The sequence below is a fragment of the Cheilinus undulatus genome, linkage group 16 (assembly GCF_018320785.1).
Source record: "Cheilinus undulatus linkage group 16, ASM1832078v1, whole genome shotgun sequence".
In the NCBI taxonomy this organism is placed as follows: domain Eukaryota; kingdom Metazoa; phylum Chordata; class Actinopteri; order Labriformes; family Labridae; genus Cheilinus; species Cheilinus undulatus.
The window spans coordinates 33,898,445-33,920,316 of NC_054880.1; the positions used below are offsets into that span (position 1 = coordinate 33,898,445).

Genomic DNA, 21,872 nt, shown 5'->3' on the forward strand with positions numbered 1-21,872 from the left:
TGAAGTGTGCATCAGAGTTTAATGTTTTAAAAATAATTTAAACAATTATCAGCCCACAATGTACATTATAGATTTATAATCCTTCATGTTGATTCTTCTTAAATGAATCATATCACATATCATAGCTTGTCAAAAAAAAGACAAAAGGAATTGTTGATCCAGCCAAACAGATATGTTAATTTTACAGTCATGCATTATTTACTACTGGCTCCATCGTGTTGTTCTGTAAGCGCATAACTTGATCTAAAAAATCCCTAACTCCCAATCTGGAATAAATGTTTGAATATTTCTATTCTGTTTATTAAAACTGCCTTCCTCTTCACTGTTTACATAATCGTACTGTTACAAGATATCTGTTACAGCAGCGGTTCTCGGCCGGTGGGTCAGGACCCAAAAGTGGGTTGCGAGTTTATCTAAAGGTCTTTTTTCCATTGTTTATGCTTTTGACAGCAAAGGAAGTAAAATAGCTTTGCATATTTGATCAAAAAAACCAAGATGGCTATAGTGTAACAAATGTTCTTGCTCTGAGCTTGTTTTGTTGGAGTGCACCAATTAAAAGTACTCACCCACTTTTCTCTCTGCAGCTGAGAAGCAGTTGACTGATTGCCACAGCCTTGAAAATCTGTGAACAGTCACTTGTTTTTAAAAGCCCTGATGAAGACTTTGTAAGTTGAATTGCGTAGGCGCTCTAGCCCATTTATTAAAGGCTTTTTAACTTTTTCAATACAGTGTGCCTTAGTTTTTTTTTCTGGTTATGACTGTTTTTACCCTTAATAAAATACAAGTCTGACCACCACCCCTTTTTTGGTGTCATGAGCTTTGCATATTTATTTCCCTGAACAATTCAAGAATGTTAATTTTGAATTTATTAAAACTCTGATTTTTGTTAGGATTTTCATAGAAACTAAAAGTAATTGTCCCAAAAAGAATAAGGAGTCTTTGTAGAACTTTCTTTGGGCATTTCCCCAGAAACTACTCTAAATGTGAAAAAACTGGAGGGACCTGAAAACGGCTGTGCACTGACGGTCTCCATCCAACCTGACTGAGCTTGAGAGGATTTGCAAAGAAGAATAGCAGAAAATCCTGTAACCTTAGGTGTGCAAAGCTTGTTGGGTCATATTCAAATAGACCAGAGGCTGTAGTTACTGCCAAAGGCGCTTCGGCAAACAACCGAGTAAAGGGTCTGAAAATTTAATGTGGATGTGATATTTCAGTTTTTTCTTTTTAATAAATTTGCACAAAAATTTCTAAAGTTCTCAGTCAACTGCAGCATCAGGCTGGATCGTAAAACTGAAAAAGTCAAGGGGCTTGAATACTTTCTGAATGACCTGTATATGACATGGTCCACTTACATAGACACTGAGAATCTTCTCTGAGAGCTCCTTTGCATTAAAATTACAAACAAGGCAAGGACAGCAATCTTTTTCTCAGTGAAGAGACCGAATTGACTCAGTTGCTGGGTATGACAAATATTTCAGAGGCTGGGAATGGTTTAATAATGAGTAAAAATTGCTCTTTTAGTGAACATGGGCATAGGATAGCAAACTCAATCACAGTTTAGTTAGAGATGGTGATGATGAAATTAAACGTCTGTCTTGAATTAGTCCTAAGCCATATTTTTAAAGTAAATAACCTCTTAAATATTATTCATTCATCCCTATACATACACAATTTTTTTTATTTAAAGAACACTAAATGTCCCCTGTGACAGATAGAGCTGTGATTGGAGCTGGGAGGCAATAATTGGGATCAGCTGGCCGTCAGCTGATCACAGCTGGGCGTATGACTATTGTATCCTGCATGAACTAACGCTGAGCTTTTTTTTTTTATTTTGTCTCTAGTAGCAGGAAGATTTATGAATACGGCCCTAGTAAATACTTCTACTGAAGTAAATGTTAATCAGTTAGTGTATCTTTACTTAAGTACCAGAGTCTCATCCCACTACTGAGTATAAGTTGATCATTAACAGAAAAAACTACTTATCAGAAATTGTAGCCCACCGCGAGGTCCACCTTGTGGCCTTTTTGTCCTCAGAGCACTTGCTACATTTTGTTTCGAGGTATTTTTCACATGTCTCTAAAGAAAAGAACTTTAAACTCTATTTCATAGCAGGTCTGATTTGATCGAGCAGTGAGGGGCCGCTGTAGTTGTTGGTTTGAATGGTCTTCAGTTTCTCCAGGTACTCCACCGGGAGTCCGTTCTGCTCTGCGCCGAGACACACCACCTGAATGACAAACAGAGACATACAGTGAAGCCACCGTGTTGATTTAGCCACAGAAATGCTGGTGTAAACTGGATTATCACCTCTTTGTACTGAGGAGAAGGAGGGCAGGGGTGGAAATTGTTCATCTGGTAGGTTCTGCACAGCATCAGACCTTTGTCAGTGTCCACTGAGACCTTCAGAGGAGAGTACTGTCCCTGACCCACCCCTTCTTGTCTGAGGAGACGGAAAGAAACACTGCGTCACTTAAAATGGCAAATATTAACTTCTTAACTAATCAGCAGCCAGGCATTTATGCGTCTCACTCGTCCAAGCTCTGGAGGTTTTCATCGCTCAAAGTCCAGATCACCCCCCACACTTCGCTGCCTGGATGGGACTGGATCGTGGCCACTCCACCGTGCCAATAGTTGTCTACATGTTGCTCCCACTGGCCAAAGTTCAACTCATAGTCCTGTACAAAAACACAAAAAGCCAAGTGGAAAGACTCCTCCCATAATTTTCAAATCACACTGGGGGCAGTATTTCTCTAAACTGAAATGTGTCAAAATACCAGTTATGCTCTACATATCATGCAAGGGTCAATTTTTTACAATATTTTGCAAAAAACCCTACTTTTCTTAATTTTGCATGTGGTTTTCTTATCAAAAATCAGAATAATATTAATATGATTATTCCATATAAAACATTATACTATCAGAATAATTAAAAACAGAAAAGTTGAAAGATAAGACGAGGAAGTTAAAAATAATAGCATATTAAATAGCAATATTGGAAAAAAAAAACTGAATAAGATAATATTCCCAAATTGTTCAGGCCTAGTAAATACTAGTAAATACCATACCTAGCCATGATCAGCTGACAGCCAGCTGATCCTAATTATTGCAACCCAGCTCCCACAGCCAATCACAGCTCCTTCTCTCAACACAGTAATGTATTTAAATATAATGTACTTCTCACTAATCCCTGCTTGCATTAATGGTGATGCACCACATTGTTGCAGCTGGCAAAGCTTCACCTCCTCCGCCCCAGCCTCCTCCTTTATAGCATAAAGCTTGTTGCACCCTCATATTCAGATTCATGCTACTATGGATTCATTGCTTTTGAACTATTTTTTTTAAATCCAGTACAATGTTTCATTTATGTATCCATCCATATGGAGGTTTCTAGCTACGTGCTCCCTGGAAATTCAAAGCATGCTGCTTGACTAACCCAGGGAGCGTCTTTAGAGCAGAGCCTTCTCCACAAAATAAAACTGTTGCTATAAAATGGTAAAATGTATGAGAGTGTTTCTGACTGAACATGAAAATATAGATATCCAACTAGATTTTTCACCTAAAGTCACAAGTTATAAAGTGCCTTTATAAAAAAGCAAAATCCAACAGCTGTTTTAGATGTGACGTGAAATCATTCTCTATGTGCTACTGTGTAGTTGCCTGAGGTGGAAACAGCACAAGAGTAAAGTACTCAAGTAAATCAACAGTTACTCTGGTTAAAACCTATTTTTAATGGAAGCAAAATTTCTGAATTCAAAATAGTCAAAACACAATTTAAAAACTACAATTACAGTAATTTAAGTCAATGTAATTAGTTACTTTCCACCTCTGCCTGTGAGGGGAGAGAGGGTGAAGACTGTGTTACAAACAAATCCCTTTTATTTCACTGTGACGTTAACAGAGCTGCTATGTTTGTGTTTTCAGCAGAGTCCCTGAGGGATTTATCAGCTGGGTCCTTCAACAGCAGGCTACACTCAGGCTCTGTTGTTTCAGCTGGATCTGAAGAGGAGAAGCTACACAGCATTTGATTTGGTTTGATTAATATTAGTAACTAGCAACAGGGACCCCTTAACTTAATAAACTAGTAAATTTGGGAGAGACAGGACACGTTATTGTCATGTTTACCGACCATTTCCTGATTTAAACGGCAGTTTGACCGTTACCCAGAATGTCGGCATTGTCACGAGCTAAACTACCGACGTAAAAACTGAATAATAACGTTGACTGGGCGGACCTGTGAAACAACCATGCTGTAGTTTACCAAAACTATAAAACTAATTTCCCTCTGGAAATGGATGGATGTGGCGGGTAAGCACAGCATAGCGCAGGAAGTAGGGTTGCCGTGAGCCCTTGGTTGTGCTGTGAATGACCCAAGAGCCTGAAACCACCAGCGGTCTCCAGGTGTCACCAGGGGTGAAAAGGCCGGGACAAAAGAGATGCCATCGAGCTTGACCTTGGCTGGTGAGTGATCCAAGTGTCAACATATATCCAGCTTGACCCTGGCTGTCTCTCCCTATAAGTGCTGTACTTGTAAAACTTCTGTGTGGCTCAGAGATGATAAATTTATGGGTGGATGGATGGATATTTCTTGCTAAATATTTTCCAGTCCATCAGCTTTATTTCTCACGATTTAACACAGCTACTGTAGGTTGTATATTAAGCCAGATCAGCTAAATCTTCAGTTTCTGTACCGTCACCAGCTCTCATGAACTGACAGGCTTCCTATAAACACTGCCATCAATTTAACACTCTAACAAAAATAATTCTTGCGCTAACCTGACATCAAGAACACAGTGACAGGAGACTTTTGTAATCTATGGATATAACTCACTGCTTACTGTCATTGTCCTTTTTTATTTCCAGACCTTGTTTATTTTTTTGTCTCCGTGATTGACATTACCATTTTTTACATTAATATGGACTATGAGGACAAAAACGATTCATCAAAGCCCGTTTCATAAAATCCCGAGTGCTTTTTCAGTGAAACCACAGTTCCCTCAGGCGGATTTGCCTCTGGTAATATGGCGGATATGTTGACGTATAACAGTAGCGGACCAACCAGGACCAACACAGTCAATATGGCATCTATGTTCATTATGTGTATGTCGAAGACTGCAATATCCCAGACGTAAAAGTGTCTCAATGAATCATTAAATATAATGAACGAATAGTCATATTATTCAAAAACAGACTGAACCTCTATGCATAGCTGTCGGTACAAAGCTACAGCCTTTTTGTTATCTTATTTAGACAAAAATAATCCCCATGTGGTTATCAGACGGAAAGACCGATGATACAATTTAGCTAAAAATTTACCTCTTTAGTGCCTTCTAACCACACCACTAACCAGTTAGTTACCTTCAGTCTCCCAGTAGTGACAAACACCGCTGAAGGGTTGGCCAGCTGCAGTCTTTCCCTTAGCAGGTTGCTCCCAAAGGCAAAATATAAGAAGTGACCGTCGGCAGGAACAGACATGTTAGCGGTAACCTCTTGTGAAGCTGCCGGCTGGAGGAGACATAAGAGCACAGCTAAAACCTGATGGCTGGAAAGAGAAGGGGTCGCTTGAATACTCTCACGAGCCGGTTTTCGGTGTGGAAATTCTTTGGCAGCCATTTAAAGCGACAGACAGTGAATTAAGCCCTACTTACTGGAAACTAAAGCGGAGCTGCGTCCGTCTATTTAAACTAGAAAGGACATTAACTGAGAGTTTAGTCGACCTGCCGGTATTTACACATTAAAAAAATAATTTTATCAGAATAATCTTCAGTAAACGGAATGTATTTGAGGAGGAAACACATATTTTGCCACTCTGTTTTCATCATGTTTAGGTCGTTTTAGTACCGTTTATTAATTATCTGGTACATCAATACTTCCGGGTGCAACTTGTGTTTTTTTTTTGTTTGTTTTTTTGTTTGGATGAAATTATATTTTTAATCATTGCACATCACCAATAATTTTCATTATTAAAATGTTCATTAAGATAAACATCGGCACCACTCTATAATTTATTAAAAAAAATATTTTAAAAAACCGTTTTCGGATGTTTCCGTTAAAGTAACGTGTGGGGGTTGGGGTTTTGTTTGGGTTCTTTCAGATAACGGTGCTAAATCATTAACTTATAAAATGTACCAGTGCCAATTAATAAGATTATTTTTTAAGTTGACTGCTTAAAATTATTATGAAATAAGATGCCGTTAGAGCATTTAAGTAAACAGGTCTTCACATATTGTGCCTTTCGTTGAGAGTGACGGGGATTGAGAGGTGCCGAACTGAAGCACAGAAATCTGTTTTGTAATCCAGTACAGTAGGTATCGGATGAGTTGGTACCAGTAATATGTTCGTACCGGATTTTCTTATACTCACCCCTGAATACAATGAAGTTTATGATGCTTACTATCGCCTGAATTAACCTCCTATGACCCTGCATATGCAAATGAGTACAGTACATTTTAGCTCTTCTACAACATAGAATTATTTCTGCTATTTCTTTTAAAGGTGCAGTGTGTAAAACTGAACATCAACATCTAGAAGTGGGTTCTAGATTGCATTTCCCTGCTGGAAACTATGGCAACCAGTTGAATTTAATGTGTATCTGCAATGTGAATACAATACAATACCGTTATTTATCTTTTTTCCTCTATGTTACCATGGAAACATGTAAAAAACCAAGATGGTGGCATCCACGGAGGGGACCCTCTCTATGTATGAATTAAAGGTTTATTCTGAGTTGTTTTTTTCAAAATAGCTTTTTTTTAATTTAGATGACTAAACACTTATTTAAAAAGACAGTCTAAAAAATGTTTTGCTTTATTTTACCAAGTTTGTTCAGCTAAATGCTACTAGGCTAAACATTACACACTGCACCTTTAAATGGTCATATTAAAGTCAAGTAATAAGCTCGTAATAAAAAATTTGTGATGAAGTTTCAGTGAAATTTCAGGGAGTTTGTTTGGGTATATTTTTGGGTTTAATTAAAAAATTGCAACAGTTTTTATTAAATTCCAAAGACATGTTTGTTTATTTTGGTGAGTTTCACTGAAAGTTTTGGGGGAACTTTGCTTACAATTTTTTCCAGGCATTCTCATGGGAATTTAGTTAATTTGTTTGGATGTTTGGGAGAATTTGGGGATTTTTTTTGGTATTCTAATGGGAATTTGGGATAATTATTTGGAAGTTTTGGAAATTTGATAGGGAATTTTGGCAGGGGTTCGTCTTTTAAAAAGGATGTGTTTGGATGTTTGGGGGGGAATTTCTATCATTGTCATGGGATTTTGGTTTATGCATTTGTACATTTTGGGGATTTTGATTAAGAGAATTTGCTTATTAGAATACTAATTTTCACAGGTCATTTGTGTAGATTTTGAAAAAGAAAATGCCATAGATATTCCAGACTTTAAGCTGTAATTCTGTTCATGCCTGGCCTCAACAAGGCTATCATCATAAGAAAACTGATGGTACCATGGTACCTCTCTCAATGACTGTTTCTTTCTGTGGTGTATTTTCTGAAGAAAAATCAGGAAATAACAGACATCCTTTTTGGTAAAATCTACATCCTGTTCAAAGACAAGGCTGAGATTTTTAACTTGTCAGGTCTGACTGATCGTAAATAAGTAAGTGAAATTGTATTTCAAACAAAAACTGAGACCTCAGAAGGTTATAATTAGATTATACATACAGGCCACTGTCCAGGCAGCTGAAAAAGATGTTAACATAGGGTAGAAAGCAAATATTTTGTCTCGAGTTTAGGTGCTAAAACAAAAACACATAGCATTCAATTATTGTCCTCTTAAGTGTAGGTTCTAACAAAAGTCAGCTTTTCCCTCCATTATTTTTGTCGGCTTATCACGCTGTCATCATGAGAAGACATTATGGTTGTGACAAACACCGCTGAAGGGTTGCATTATGGTCATTTCACACCTGTAGCTACTCATTTGTCAGAGATCAGACATCAGTGCCAAAGACTGAACACTAAAAAACAAACCTCAAATTCATCAGACATTGGCAGACATACCTGAGAGATGATTATTAGGACAGTCCTGATATTCTCAGTTGAATTTGGGAAAACCATTTGAAGCATTTCTTGTGATGAGCTATTTTAGTTGCTTTTTTTAACTGTTCAAGTCTGTACATTTTCAGAGTAAACCTGATTTGCAATGGGGGTTGAACAATTTTGATTTCAACTCTTACACATTAATACCAGTTTGTTCTCATTCTTGTAAATTAGCACATGGGGGAATAAAAACTTCTATGCAATTCTTTATTCAAGGACATAATGTGAACAAAAAATCCTTTTAGGAAACTGGAAATAATGCACATTCAAGTTTATCCTCTTTATAAGGATTTTAATGTACAAAATAAGAAAAACAAAACTAAAGAAAACACATGAAAATTCACAAAATCACTCTGAGAAAAGGGAAAAAGATCCTGTACAAACAGTGGGGTGATGGCAAGATACATCCAACCAGGTGATCATCTCCTGGGGCCACCCCGGCCTCGGCCCCTTCCCCTGCCTCGCCCTCGGCCTCTGCCACGTCCCCGTCCAGCCACTGAAGAGACAGAAATGATTAGACATTTACCAGCATGTTGGAAATGGTTCTGATCAGCAAGAACAACTCAGACTGTTAACACTTTCTAGCTCTATCAAATCCCTGTAATTCCTGAGAGTTGGACTCAACAAATCATCAAAATACAGACATCCCAATTATGACACAGTCTGTGTCCATTTACAGCGGCTTTCCTTTTTTGGCACTGGTAGTATCAACAGCCTCAGTTTCAGAGCACTTCTTCCAGCTGTTCCTCATGGCTACATTATGACAGCTGATTTCTGCTCCCTTTATATTATCTGTTGATCTTTACAAAATTATTCTGTACCCAATATTTTTGTTGATTTGAGGGAATATCCCTGTGATAAAATGGAAATGGTGTAATTGAATCCTGTCCTCACATAAGCAGCAGCTCTAGACGTAGAGATAGTACACTTAAAAAGACAAAATCAGCTCTCCTCTGCCCTTGATGACAAAGCGGGTATCGAGCCCACGCCCCATAATGATTTTGGTTGGAGAGAGGGACCAGTGACATTGTCGCCCGTGGTCCCGTTCCAAAAGTTTTAAATCTTTGAACTGACTGTGCTGTGAGCACAGCGACAGGGAACAGCTGACACTGACATTTTTGCACTCACTGTCCTGAGTGTTTAAAACGTTTGGTCGACACTGGTTTTGAATTGAAAAAAAGGTGCTGCCATGCAAATAACACCAGGAATGGACACAGGCCCACATCCTGTAAACCCTCGTCACTCTCAGATAAAGCGATGATGTCAATCAAAAACAATGTGGGTCACAGTTTTGTAGGGCTGATGACCAATATCTAAAACTGATTATCAATTACAGGAAAAATGAAAATCTTGTACAGATAAATAAGTACAACAGCAATAAAGATGAGTTTGTATTTCTGAAGACTGTACACCTTCTACAGTTCATGAATACTAACCAATAATAAAAGTTCATTACTATATTAAAAAACTTAACTATAACTTCTGATGCATTCGTGTTTCACTCACTTAAATGTTACTGATTTTTAAGATGGGGCTTTTTAACCATAACAGCACGAGTGTATAGGTAGACTTTTATTTTATAATCAGCCTACAGCCGAGGTCAGCCCTACACATGTCTGTATGTCACTGAGTGACTGCCAACTGGGTAACTGAGTGAGTGACGATACTTTCAAAGCTGTAAATGCAGCATAAATCAATACTTTTTTAATAAAGAGCAGTATTTTTTTCCTTTAAAATCTTCTGGAGTAAAAATATATCAAATTATTTATGAAGTCTGGGCTGCACAGCAGAGCAGGGGTTCGCACTGTTGCCTCACAGCACGGTTGGGGTCTTTCTGTGCAGAGTTTGCATGTTCTCCCATGCATGCACGGGTTCTCTCCGGGTACTCCTGCTTACTCCCATCACAAGGACATGCTTGTTAGGTTAATTGGTGACTCTAAATCACCCATAGGTGTGAATGTGAGAGTGCCTGGTTGTCTGTCTCTACATGTTAGCCCTGGGATTGACTGGCAACCAGCCCAGAGTGTACCCCGCCTCTCAGCTAATGACAACTGGCTCCAGCCCCCCCGTGATCCCTCACAGAATAAGCAGTATAGAAAATGGAGGGATGGATTTATAAAGTTGCAGACAAGTACCTCAAATTCACAGTACTACTGTGCCCTAAATATACTTTATTAATCCACCACTTGCATTAAAAGAGGCTTAAGCATTTGTCTAAAGTCTATTACAATATTCCCTCATCTCAATAACATTAGCAGAAACAGCTTCAGGACATTTCAGTAGCATTACTGTTAACAGGGAGCTTTAATAGGTTTAGTGCAAGAAATAACACCACTGTCTAACAATGTTTAGTCATCTGGTTAAAAGACAAACCAGCACAAGGTGCTTTCCAACACAAGACTCAACATCAAATGTTGTTGGCTGATGTGATGTGACAGTGAAACTGGATAGACCTGTCATTGTAGAAACTATCTACAGGGCTGTGTTGGAATGTTTTTATTGAACATCAGAAATAACTGCTGTATTTCCTTCTCGACATGACTTTACGGAGACTTGGCTCATCTCCTGCCTGCTGGCTCTGTGCATGTCAGTTACGGTGTTCATTGGCTAGAACTTGTGAAGTATTAGCCAATCAGATAATGTTGTGGGCAGGACATTGGAGCACCTTCCAACTTATTTGTCTTGGCCATAAAGAAACATTTAAAACAGACAGGATGCACTGAAGCCAACCTCCATTTATATCAAGTGCAGAGAAGTTGTGAATTTGTGAATCTGTACCCATGATGAATTCTTAATAACTCAAATCCAACAAACACTGAGACCCTAAGAAACGTTCCCTATGCCTCTGTTGTATTCGTTTTCTCTCTGTGCTGAACCTGAACAATGATGCCAATATTTCTCACCTGCTTCCCTCTTCTTGGACTTGATTTTTGGCTCGATGTCAACCAGCAAAGTGTCCAGAGGGAGGCTGTCAGGAAGGATGAAGTAGCGGATGTTGTTGCCACGGATACTCAGCGATTCCAGCTGAGTGGGCTCCCTGTTTTTTAGGGTCATTTTCACGGCTTTAAGGTGGGTGTTCATGCTCACATCAACTCCTGTAAGAAGAATGGAGAGAAATGAAGGGATACAACTTAAATTAACAAGCCAACATGTACTGTGATTGACAATGCTGTGAGGGAAGCAGAGTTTCATAGACACTCTGGACTCCTAATCCACAACATTTATGAAAAATTTCAAGTGTTTTCAGCTTTGACAACACAAACCCAGCGGTTCTTGAAGAGATAATACGGTTGAGGAAACACTACAGCACTGGAATATAGTGTAGACAGTGAAAACAGAATTAATGCAAAACAATGACAGATCTGGTCAGGAACTAAGGCAGCAGACTTAAGCTGCAAACCTATTTGTCCAAATAATCCTCACATGTGGTATCCACATCATTATTTTACTGCTCCCTATTGTATTTGAGCCTTACTGACTGTGTATCTTGAAATCATATTTGATAAATGCCTAGTGTTTTCTGATTTTTTTCTGCATGTGTCATACAATTCAACACAGCCAACTGAGGCAAGGATTCTGATTGTCCTCCAGTTTTGAATCTTCACTGTGAAATTGTTACACAAACAGCAGCTGTGTAGTCCCACTGCCCAACCAAGTCATCTCGTGCATTCAGATGACCATTACATTAAAAAAAAATCTGAAACCATCCTTATTTCTGCGGTCTGACTGTTAAAAACCTTTTAAGATTAAAAAAAAGAGTCCAGTAACTGACCAGCATCAAACATTCAGTTTTTGCTGACCTTCAGTGGGTTTGATTTCTTGTCTGGCTGCAGTGATGTAGAGTTGAATTCAACATCCCCCATTCCTAACACAGCAACATCAACTCAGAGTTTCAATGTTTAGCTTAAGAGGGTGTCTGCAGCATTTGGCCAGTCACAGACAAAATGAGAAAATATTCAGTCTGCAGAGTCGTATATTTAAAAAAGGGGGAAAACATATAACACTAACAATTGAAAGTTAACACAGAATCGAAAGTTAAAGCAGCACAGCAAAAAATGCAACTAACCCCCTTTGTGTCACAGAACTCAGATAATGATCGGCTGAAACCATGGATTTTTGCAGTTCCATCATCACCGATTAAAGCACTAATGTGTTGTGCACGAGCCCTAAACGATGTCACCATAAGTGTAATGTGACTGACAACAGCTCAGTCTGAGTCCAGTCATAATGTCTCCCCCAACATGTAAGAGCAGCCAAATAATAGGCCAAATTTCACTCATTTGTGTCTGTGTGATAAATGTGACGCACAGTAATGAGGTAAAAGGTGAGTTTTTTGCTCCTGAAGTTTGATGTCTGTAATAACAGCAACATGAAGCGTGTGTTCACTCTGCACAGTGTCACCATCTGCAGCTTTAATATGAGCTAGACTCTAGACAGTCTGTCTTTAGCCCAGCACTGAAGCATCTCCTTTTGCAATGGTTAAGAGGGGTGTTTAAACTGGTGATCTGCTTTTTGGAAGTCCAGGATGAATCAAAGAAGTGGGCTGTGGTAATATGAGGCTGATAGCTGAGCCAAATCAATAATTTTTAAACCAGGTTGATGCCTAAACTGGTGCATCTACAAAAAAAGAGTGTAATAATTCAGTGGATGAATAATTTCTTTATTTAAAAGGCTTGAACAAAATTGATTAAGTGTTGCATCAGAGACAAAAAAATAGAAGTAAATGTGCCAGGAAGTGTGACTTTGTTCGCCACAAAAAAGGCAGAGAAATTTGGCAAAATGATCAGAGGAAGTCCATGCTCCATCGGAATAAAAAAGTTCACATAAATTACATGACATGTTTTGTGCCTTTCATTTTGAGGAGGAGGCTGCATTGGGTTTCCTGGAGTACCAAAATGAAGTACCTAAACCTGTAATGCAATTAGGTATTGGATGTGTTGGTATTGGTGTACTATCAATTTCTGCTACCTATGAAAATCTGCTACTTTGCAAGTGTCCACATGCGCAGATAAGAAAAGCTTTACGGTATTATGAAGTCTTTATCATTATTGCCGTTATTGCAAGGCTTAGTGTCTAAGCCAAGTCTCCGAAACTCCATTTATTAGATTTTACTCAAGATTTCAAGGAGTTCTGTATCTTGAAGTAGCAATAGCCCCCATCAATTAATACCCCCACTGTAAGATCTACTCAATGTACACCACATGGCATGGTAATATTAGGGCGAGGATATTTTTATACTCTTTTAAAATCTCAGTAGTGTCTCAGGGGAAGTGCTCACGCTGCTGTACCATTTTTCAACAAGACAGCAGAAAAATACCATATGTTATGATATTTAAGCCATATGGCCCAGGCCGAGCTAACAGAGCAGCATAATGAGTGAAACTCTTTGTCAGTGTATCAGGTAGCACTCACCTGTAATAGTGCCATGGACCTGGGTGCCATTCTTTAGCTCAATGGTGACCGTCTCATGGCTGAGCTTCATCAAAAACCTGTGAATGTTATTGAACAAGATTATAAAATGAAAACTCAACCTCTTCTGTTTATAAACAAGAATCTTGTTATGACCTATAACCTTCAATAGAACCCCCTTTAGATAGCATGAAGCTAACGTTAGCTATCAGTGTCTCGGTTCAAAATGAGCTCTTGTTTTAGCTTTAGATTGTTCATTAAATAAACTCATCGTTTCTTTAACGAAAATGATTCATAAACACTGACTTGCATGGTCTCTTGTTAGGTTTTCAACGTCTTTTGCAACATCAACAACAGCTAACGTATTCGGCCGAGAGACACCAGATAACACGGTAACGTTAATAAACAAAACACCGGCTTGAAGCTTTCAGCTCTCTCCGTGTAAATGTGCTTTCAGGATAGAAACTTAAACATCAGACATGATTCTGTCAGCTTCTCAGTTGTTTAATCAGGTTGATAAATCCTTCTCAGACTTCTACTGAGACTAGCAAACAGACGGCTAAGTGGGAGCTAGCATTCATGTAGGCGGACAAACAGGAAACGTTGCAGGCCTTATAAACTGTTAATTATTAGCAACAAACCCCTCCATACAACAACAATAAAACTACTACAGGATGAGAGGACGGTTCTGTCCGGTTATCTCGGAGCCTTGAGCCCGTTATTGATCATTCGTTCAGTCTCCATTCATTCACCGTTTCCCGCCTCCCTAACCTCAGACATCATCTACATCCATCCTCTATTATAACGATGTTTTCATCACTGCTTATCAAAGCTCTGAATAAACGGTGACCGTTCACAGACTCTTACCGGACTAGTTTCATGGTGGTGATGGATTGTAGGGAAAAATCCTTCACCGATGAGAAAAATTACAGCGCTCAAGTGGGAACACAGGCCGCTGTTGTATGCTGTACGTTTCTGTCGCACGGATACGACGTCATTTCATAAGCGCCATCAAAAGGGAAACGTTACCAACGACGACAGTGCCCCCTGGCGGTGGAAGAAAAAAGATTTACACCCTGCACCCTGTTAGGACTGCACATTTTCCTACAACATTGTGAGGATTTCTGCAGTTAAAATTTTAGAGAAAATTGTCCAGAATGTCAACTGAAGTTTAAATAATTCAGTTGAAATGTTGGGAGAATTTGCTACAATTTTTTAAAGGAATTCAATGGACATTCATTAAATTTGTTTAGATATTATGTGGAAGTAGAGCTACATTTGAATCTCTTTCATTTAACGTTTTAGGGAAAATTTGCTTTGATGTTAGATGTTTGGGGGAATTTGTTTGGAAATTTCAGATATCTCATAGGAATATGGGAGAAGTCATTAAAAATTTAGTTTGTTTCTTTTTTTGGGGGGGGGGTTCTGGCATTTTTATAAAAATGTGGGAAATTGATCAGAAGACCTACGGATTTTGATGGGGGGGTGTCATTGAAACATGGAAAGCTAAATTAAATATTTTGGTAGAATTTTCAACATTTTCATGGAATATTGAGAATACATCCAATTTTGTGTGTGTGTGTGGGGGGGGGGGGGGTTATGCCACTGTGGTGTTAAATAAGTCCACCTCTGCTCCTTCATGTCCAATTTTTATTTAAACTCAGACATCTCAGTGGACAAATCAGTCAACAGCACCTTGTGATATCAAGCAGTTGTTTTTTTTTTTTTTTTTACTGTCCCTTTATTTCCTTTTCAATCCAGGTTCTTTATTGTCTTTTAGAAAAACAGGTCTGTATCCAAACAAGAAGTAAATTATTCATAGCTTGAGGGTGTAAAATAATCCAGAATAGAAAAAAATACATTTAAATGCAGTCACAATCAATCATGTTTTAAACATTTAATCACAGTCCTAATTTAAAGATACTTTGTAACAATTCAGTAAAGTTCAAATGATGAGGTAATGTAGTTTCATCTGACAATAGTCTTTTATCATGGGTGTTAAATGTGCTTTTTAAACCAACAATATAAAAAAAAAAAACAAACTGACCCATTGGATGCCCAAAAAATTAAAGCATTGATTATTCTTTGGGGTTTCCAACCTACATCACAAGGTACTGGTGGAGGTTTAGACGTATCAATAACATGTAAACACGTTTCTACTGCTGATCTGGAATATTCTTCCAAGTTTTCAGCTAAGTTTGCACAGAAAATAAGTTTACAGAAAATTACAGCAAAGAATCAAAGAATAGGCCTCAAAAACAGACTGAATTTGCAGGTGGTTGTAGTTTCACATCTTTGCCGTTAGATGGCACTAGAGTCTTTATATTTACTGTTTTTCCCAACATGCTTTGAACAAATGTAGTAAACTTCTGAAGAGTTTCAGGACTGCAACAATGGCGTTTAAGGTAGGGTGTAGTTGAAGACAGTGTTTGTCATTATCTAGTTGTGACAAAGATCTGGATGACCCCAATAAGATCTATTCTTTAATAAAGTGTACCTGGTGTTTTCTGATGATAAATGATATGGACAAAAGTATTTGACCACACCTGTTGATTACTGAATTCAGGTGTTTCAGTCAGACCCACAGGTCTATAAAATCAAGCACCTAGTCATGCAGTCTCAAACATTTGTGATCCTAAAAGGGTTGTTCTTTAGAGCTCAGTGACTTCAGTGGCACCATGATGGATCCCACCTCTGTAATAAGACGGCTGGTGAAATTTCAACCCTGCTGGATATTCCAGAGTCAACTGTAAGTGATATTATTAGAAAGTGGAAGAGTTTAGGAACAACAGCCACTCAACAACAAAGCAGGCCACATAAAATCACAGAGTGGGGTTGACGACTGCTAAGGCTCATGGGGTAAAAAGTCTCCAATGCTCTGCTGAGTCCTTAGCTGAACAACTGAAGTTTCACTGGCTTTAATGTAAACACTAAAACTGTGCGGCAGGAGCTTCATGAACAGGTTTCCATGGCTGAGCAGCTAACCTCACATCGCTAAGTCCAATACAAAGCGTGGGGTGAAGTGATAGAAAGCCCACCAACACTGGACTCTCAAGCATGGGCACAATTTCAGACAGAAGCGCTCCAAAATGTTGTGGAAAGCCTTTCAAGTTTGGGGCAGAATGTTATAGCTGCAAAAGGTGGGACATCTTATTAAAGTACAAAGATTTACTTCTGTCCTTATATATTTAATCCTTTAAAAAATGTCCCATTTCCAGTTTGATGTTTTCTGGATTCGTTGTCATTTTAGCAGATTTTTATTCCCATGTCTTTAAAAAGTCCCTGTCTCAAAGAAAAACTCTGAGCAACAGACTTTCAGCTCTTTTTTATTGAGAGTAAACTTTGCACTGAGACTTTCATTTACAGTTTTGGCCACACATCAAACCGCCTTTATGAACCCACCGGGAATGTATCAAGTATAATCTATGAGAGTGCAATTTCATTTCTTTGAGTTCTGAAGTGGTCAGCTGAGGGTTTGTCAAAGTATAAACCTTAAATATGGAGTAGAAAATGGCACACCATAAATAAAATCAAAATCAAGAAAACAATAAAGAAAATATCAATAATTATAAAATCTTCACTCATAACATCTGACACCGTTTGATAAGCATGTCTGTGCAAATTAAAGACCCAGAGACTTGGTGCTTTCAGTCCTACTATGCAACTAAAATGAAAAGTGAGCAATGCTGTTAAAAAAGCCGTTCCTCAGAGAACAAAGTCTGCAATTTTGGGGGCGTCACCGGCTGCCCTCGCACGTAAGAAGGCAAAGTGTTATGAAATGTTTTCATCAGCACAGACAGGCTGACCAGCACCTTCACGGGTTAATGGTCAATGTGGAGAGGGAGAAGTGTTCAGTGGGGTTTAAAAAGTCGAAATCAACTTCACTGGAGCTCTTTAAATCTATCAATAATCAGCGATGCCTTTCTGCCAGCAGATCAGATACTGTTTCAGTCAATACTTGTGTAAAGTAGAGGCAGAAATCTCAACAGAAACAAAAGGATTGCTTTACGTTTGTTTGGCCGACAATAAAAGTCTAATTAGAACACTCTGATAATCATTCCAGTCCCCAAAGCTGTAAAGTGTATCTCAAACACAGCAGGCAGTGTTTCACTCTCTGTAAACATTAGCTGGGCAATAAAGTTTGGCTTTACAACAATCAAAGTTGAAGAATCAAAGGCCAACTCTGCTAAACTTTCATATAAACGGGATTAAACTTAGAGAGAAATAATCACAAATATTTCTTTAATGTGGCATCAAAGTCAGTTTTGATTGGGTGAAATGGCCAAAAACAAATCAAAGATAAAGAGTTCTGCTGTGCATCTAAAACCTGTGCGATGTATGGTGATGTGTTTCTTTCATAAGAAACTTAAACGTGTTTCAGAAGTAAAGACACTAATAAATACCAACAAATAAACAAACACAAACAAAAAGGCACACAAACCAACCAACTCTGGTCTCAACTCAGAATAATTCTCTTCTTTATAAGAAGAAATTAAGAAAAAAATGATAAATTACAGTTAAAAACCCAACCCAGCTCCCAACTAACACCAGTACGCTGCGTGAGCCATCAGTAGTGGAAAAGATGGGCCAAACTAAATCACCTTCTACTGTCCTGACTGATGCTTTGACTGAGTTTAAAGGTGCAAATTCAAATTCATAATTCAAATTAGTCCTTTGAAACCAAGGCGAGATACCTCACATAGTTTTAGTTGTGTATGAGCGCAGTGGTCAGTACATGAATGCAAAGAAATGCAAACATATCGTATCTTGGGTATTTTCCTCCCTCCTTTGAGTGTGTGTGCTGTGCGAGCGTTCTGGTGTGTGGGCGTGTCTGACACTGCTGTAGAGAAGCTGATCACGCTGATTCTGTCCAAAGAGGGAAAAAAGATGACTTAACCCTGCTTAGCCATGAGGTGTGAATAAATCACTTCCAGCACCCCTGTAATGAACATACATAATGTGTTTTTTTTTTTGCATTTTTAAACAGATTGAATGATCCGTGAGAAAATGCAAGCTCTGATTGCTGTGCTAGCATGCTGGCAACTTCTTTTTTGACCTGTTCAACATGGTTCTTCAGCACCGGGCAGTAATACTGGGGTAAATTTTGGGAAGGTTTCACGTAATTTAAAAATGAATACCGCCCAATCATAGTAAAGGCAGATGGTAAAATTTCTGACAATACTCACAAGTGCATTTGCTGTGAATCTCAGCTGTAAACATTCATATGTGTAAATAAATCTATGGTTTTATGCAGGACCACGAACCTCTGTCTTTTTTTGTTTATCTTCATTTATTAAATTTTATGGATAGGCAAAGAAACAAACTTCAGTCCTTAAAACACACTTTGAAGTTTAAAGTGTGGTTGAAGCACTAAAGTTTTAAAAACCTATTTACACATCAGCTTAAATTAATCTACGAATATTAGTACATCAGCAAAGATCCAGGGTCATGCATCCCTACTTTTCATTATTAAAGTAATATAAAGAAAAATGTGACTGAGATATTAAAGTTTAAGGGTAAAAAGATGCAGGAAAGTAAAACCTGACCTGACAGTATGAAAGATTTACTTTCTTCCACCTACAAATAGGATCTTAATCTTTTACAAACTTTTGATTTCTTTAAATGTTGTTGATTATTCGAGGGAAATCAGTGTTGGTTTGCTTTTTAAGGTTTATAAAGATAAAATTATAGTCCAATTCTGATATGTACAAAAGGTTTTTAACTCCAAATTTGCTCAATTTGGACACTCACTTCTGCAAAAAAACATGTTTTTTTGGTAATTCCCATCAGTGTGATCTGAGGACAACTTAAGTTACTGCATCTCACTCAAACGAACTCAGTTTAATGACGTTTCTTGATTTTCTGAGCAGATTTTAAGGCCAAATGATCAAAAATATCATTCTGAGTTTGCACTTTGAAACTCTTACTTTGAAAACTGAGCCAAAGCACCAGTACAATAGTCTCTCATGAAGGATAAAAGTTATCAAAGAAGGTCAGCAGGATGGTGTGATGAGCAGGAAACATCAAGCACCCTTAATGCGGAAGTGTCATTGAGCAATTCCCCCATTCCTTCCTGTCTCTCTACTTCTGACCTTGTTGTGTTTCAAAGGAATAAAAAGGTATAGGCATGTTGTTTGAGCATTTACAGGCGTACAGTTGTTCCTTCCAGCCTACCAAAACTAAAGATCAGTAGTGTTTTCTCTCTCTAACAAAGCAGGCACGGTGTGCATGAAGGTCCAAAAGTGGGAATCAGGCCCTCTGATTGTACAGTACGCTAAACCAGCTCCGAGGTTACAGCTATCGTTGTGTTTGGCTCTGGGAGCTGAACAGGCTCACGGTTGGGTTGCTTTGTTGTGACTAAAAAGGAGGCAAGCTCGGCTTTCAGCATGATCAGCACCAAAACTTCACCCTGGACGAACTGAGAAGACGAACACAAGAGGAGGTGGGGAATAAATAAAATGAGGAAACAAAAACGTGCAGCATTTCATGAGTTATGATATCAGTAGCTTTCCATTGATGCTCTCTGTTTTAAACACTCGTTTTTTGTTTTGTTTTTTTTCAAAGAAAAGTTTGTCTGCTTCTCTTTCAGCAGACAAAAGCACTTAAAAAAAGCGTATGACATCATCTTTACTGGACAGAGTCCGCAGGTCTGTTAGTCCTCTCTAGATACAGTATAATACACACCGTAAACACTCGACTCTGTCACCTTTAGGGCTTCCATCCAAGCTCCTAGCTAGTTCTATCTTATTTCTTCCCTCTTTCACGATCCTCTCTCTCTCTCTACTTGCTCGACCTTCTCTCTCCACGTCCTTATGTCGCTGTCACACCAGGTGTACTTGCTCCTCCCACTCCTCAGGTGATTGGTCCCCCTCTAGCTGAAGGATGAGGTCTAAGTCTCTCTCTGTGGGAGGGGCAGTGTGTGCCGGACTGTTTCCACATTGGGCGTGCGGGCACGGGTGTGTGAGCGCTTCGTCCAGCGACAGATCAGCCACACACCCTGCCCCCGCGCCCTCCTCGGAAGCCTCTCTGTTTTCCAAATCTAGAGTGCTCAACCTTGATGCCTTCGAGCCCTCGGCGTCCGATGCACCTTGATGGGGACTCACTGACCCCGTCTCCCCTTCTGGCTCACCCTCCGGGGGCTGCCAGCCGGGGGCCGGGGTTGGGTCCCTGGAGGTCTGGCTTTCTGTCTCAGTCTCGGTGTGTGTGTCCGTGGAGGAGTCCGTTTCTGTGGTGGGCGGGGAGGGGATGAGAGCGAGGCTCTGCGGGTTGTTCTGGGGGTTGATGTTGTTGTTGAACCAGGCCATGATGTTGTCCAGCAGCTGGGCACTGGCGGTGGGGTCCAGGGCCTCAAGACTCTGAGGGTCACTGGGGGTGAAAGGGCCCCCTGGTGGGATCACCGGGGACAGCAGCAGCTCCGACTCGAGCTCTGGAGATGGGAGGCACAACTGGGCAGGGGGCTGAGGGTCTGGTTTGGGGGGGCGTTGAAGAGTGCAGGTCATGGGGCGCTCCTGAGCAGAGGAGCTACCCTGGTCTGGGTTCGGGGTGTAAGAGCCGATCGACTGTGGGGGGCTGTCATACGTGGCTGCATGGTCTCGGTTGTAGGGACTTTGATGGGTGGGGTTTTGGGTGCGTTCAAGTGCGCAGGAGGCAGTGTGCTCAGCCTCGGCTAAATAAGAACCAGACTGGCGATGATCTGTGATGGCGATATGGTCAAGCACATATGGCGCTCTCCGTGCGCTCTGCTCTTGTCTATGGCTGCAGTCGCTGTATGTAGGTTCAATGCTGTAGGGGGCGTTGAGCGTGCTGTGGCTGAATATGTGGTGTGAGCACAGCTGCTCCTGGTCGTAGGGAGCTGTGATGTTTCCCAGCTTCATAAGGCTGTCCCCCAGCTCCAGCAGCTCTGCGCTGAGAGAGGGAGGCGGGGGAGGAAGGGGGAGGGAGCTGGACGAAGGAGGCTGAGTGGTGGAGTCTGTCCTGTGAGGGGGGCGGGGAGGATCCAGGAGGGAGGCGGGGAAGGAGGGGCCTCTGGCACCTGGAGGACCGTCTGTACTAAGAGAATGCAAAGCCACACTGCTCAGGTCCCCCACGGGTCCCGCTCTCCTCTCCTGTCCTGTGTCCAGTCCACCAACCAGCTCCAATCGCCCCTCCATTGCTCTCTCCAGGCCCCCCTCCAGGCTCCGCTCTCTGCGGGACTCCTGCAGGGAGAGTTGGATGGCGAGGAGGATGTTGGGGTCATCGTCATCCAGCGAGCCCAACGCTCTCCTGCGACCCTCGCTCCTCTCTGGACCCTCTGAAAAACAAAACAAAAGACTAAAATGAGAGCAGCTTTTGTGGCCTGCAGCGGATTGATCCCAGTGATCAATGTGTCCGTGTGCATCGACCAAACAAGATTCATGAAGCTATAACTTTAAATCTCATT

General features: G+C 40.1%; 3 protein-coding genes across 4 annotated transcripts in view; all 3 read right to left on the minus strand.

Moving 5' to 3' along the window:
- Positions 1-5,673, minus strand: ggcta (gamma-glutamylcyclotransferase a). Its single transcript, XM_041808196.1, has 4 exons — positions 5,353-5,673; positions 2,527-2,672; positions 2,305-2,437; positions 1-2,224 (listed from the first exon to the last, which is right to left on the minus strand). The coding sequence occupies exons 1-4, from the start codon at positions 5,605-5,607 to the stop codon at positions 2,099-2,101; spliced, it is 660 nt and encodes a 219-aa protein (XP_041664130.1). The 5' UTR covers positions 5,608-5,673; the 3' UTR covers positions 1-2,098.
- A 2,564-nt stretch (positions 5,674-8,237) lies between these two features.
- Positions 8,238-14,471, minus strand: snrpd1 (small nuclear ribonucleoprotein D1 polypeptide). The gene is made up of 4 exons (XM_041809623.1): positions 14,321-14,471; positions 13,457-13,533; positions 10,948-11,139; positions 8,238-8,540 (listed from the first exon to the last, which is right to left on the minus strand). The coding sequence occupies exons 1-4, from the start codon at positions 14,332-14,334 to the stop codon at positions 8,464-8,466; spliced, it is 360 nt and encodes a 119-aa protein (XP_041665557.1). The 5' UTR covers positions 14,335-14,471; the 3' UTR covers positions 8,238-8,463.
- Positions 14,472-15,335: 864 nt separating this feature from the next.
- LOC121523717 (ankyrin repeat and IBR domain-containing protein 1-like) overlaps positions 15,336-21,872 on the minus strand; it is a 37,516-nt gene continuing 30,979 nt past the window's right edge. For both annotated transcript variants that reach the window (XM_041808713.1, XM_041808712.1), the window contains one exon: positions 15,336-21,743. In XM_041808713.1, coding sequence (XP_041664647.1) covers positions 20,275-21,743 — 1,469 coding nt within the window. In that variant the 3' untranslated portion in view covers positions 15,336-20,274. The remainder of the gene's footprint in view (positions 21,744-21,872) is intronic.

Excerpts from the sequence above, each read along its gene's own strand:
- ggcta (XM_041808196.1), bottom strand. The coding sequence starts at position 5,607 with ATGGCTGCCAAAGAATTTCCACACCGAAAACCGGCTCGTGAGAGTATT. Across the intron at positions 2,673-5,352 it reads TCACTACTGGGAGACTGAAG|GACTATGAGTTGAACTTTGG; the intron begins GTAACTAACTGG and ends GTTTTTGTACAG. Across the intron at positions 2,438-2,526 it reads AACCTCCAGAGCTTGGACGA|ACAAGAAGGGGTGGGTCAGG; the intron begins GTGAGACGCATA and ends CCGTCTCCTCAG.
- snrpd1 (XM_041809623.1), bottom strand. Across the intron at positions 11,140-13,456 it reads GGTCCATGGCACTATTACAG|GAGTTGATGTGAGCATGAAC; the intron begins GTGAGTGCTACC and ends TTCTTCTTACAG. Across the intron at positions 8,541-10,947 it reads GTCCAAGAAGAGGGAAGCAG|TGGCTGGACGGGGACGTGGC; the intron begins GTGAGAAATATT and ends CTGTCTCTTCAG.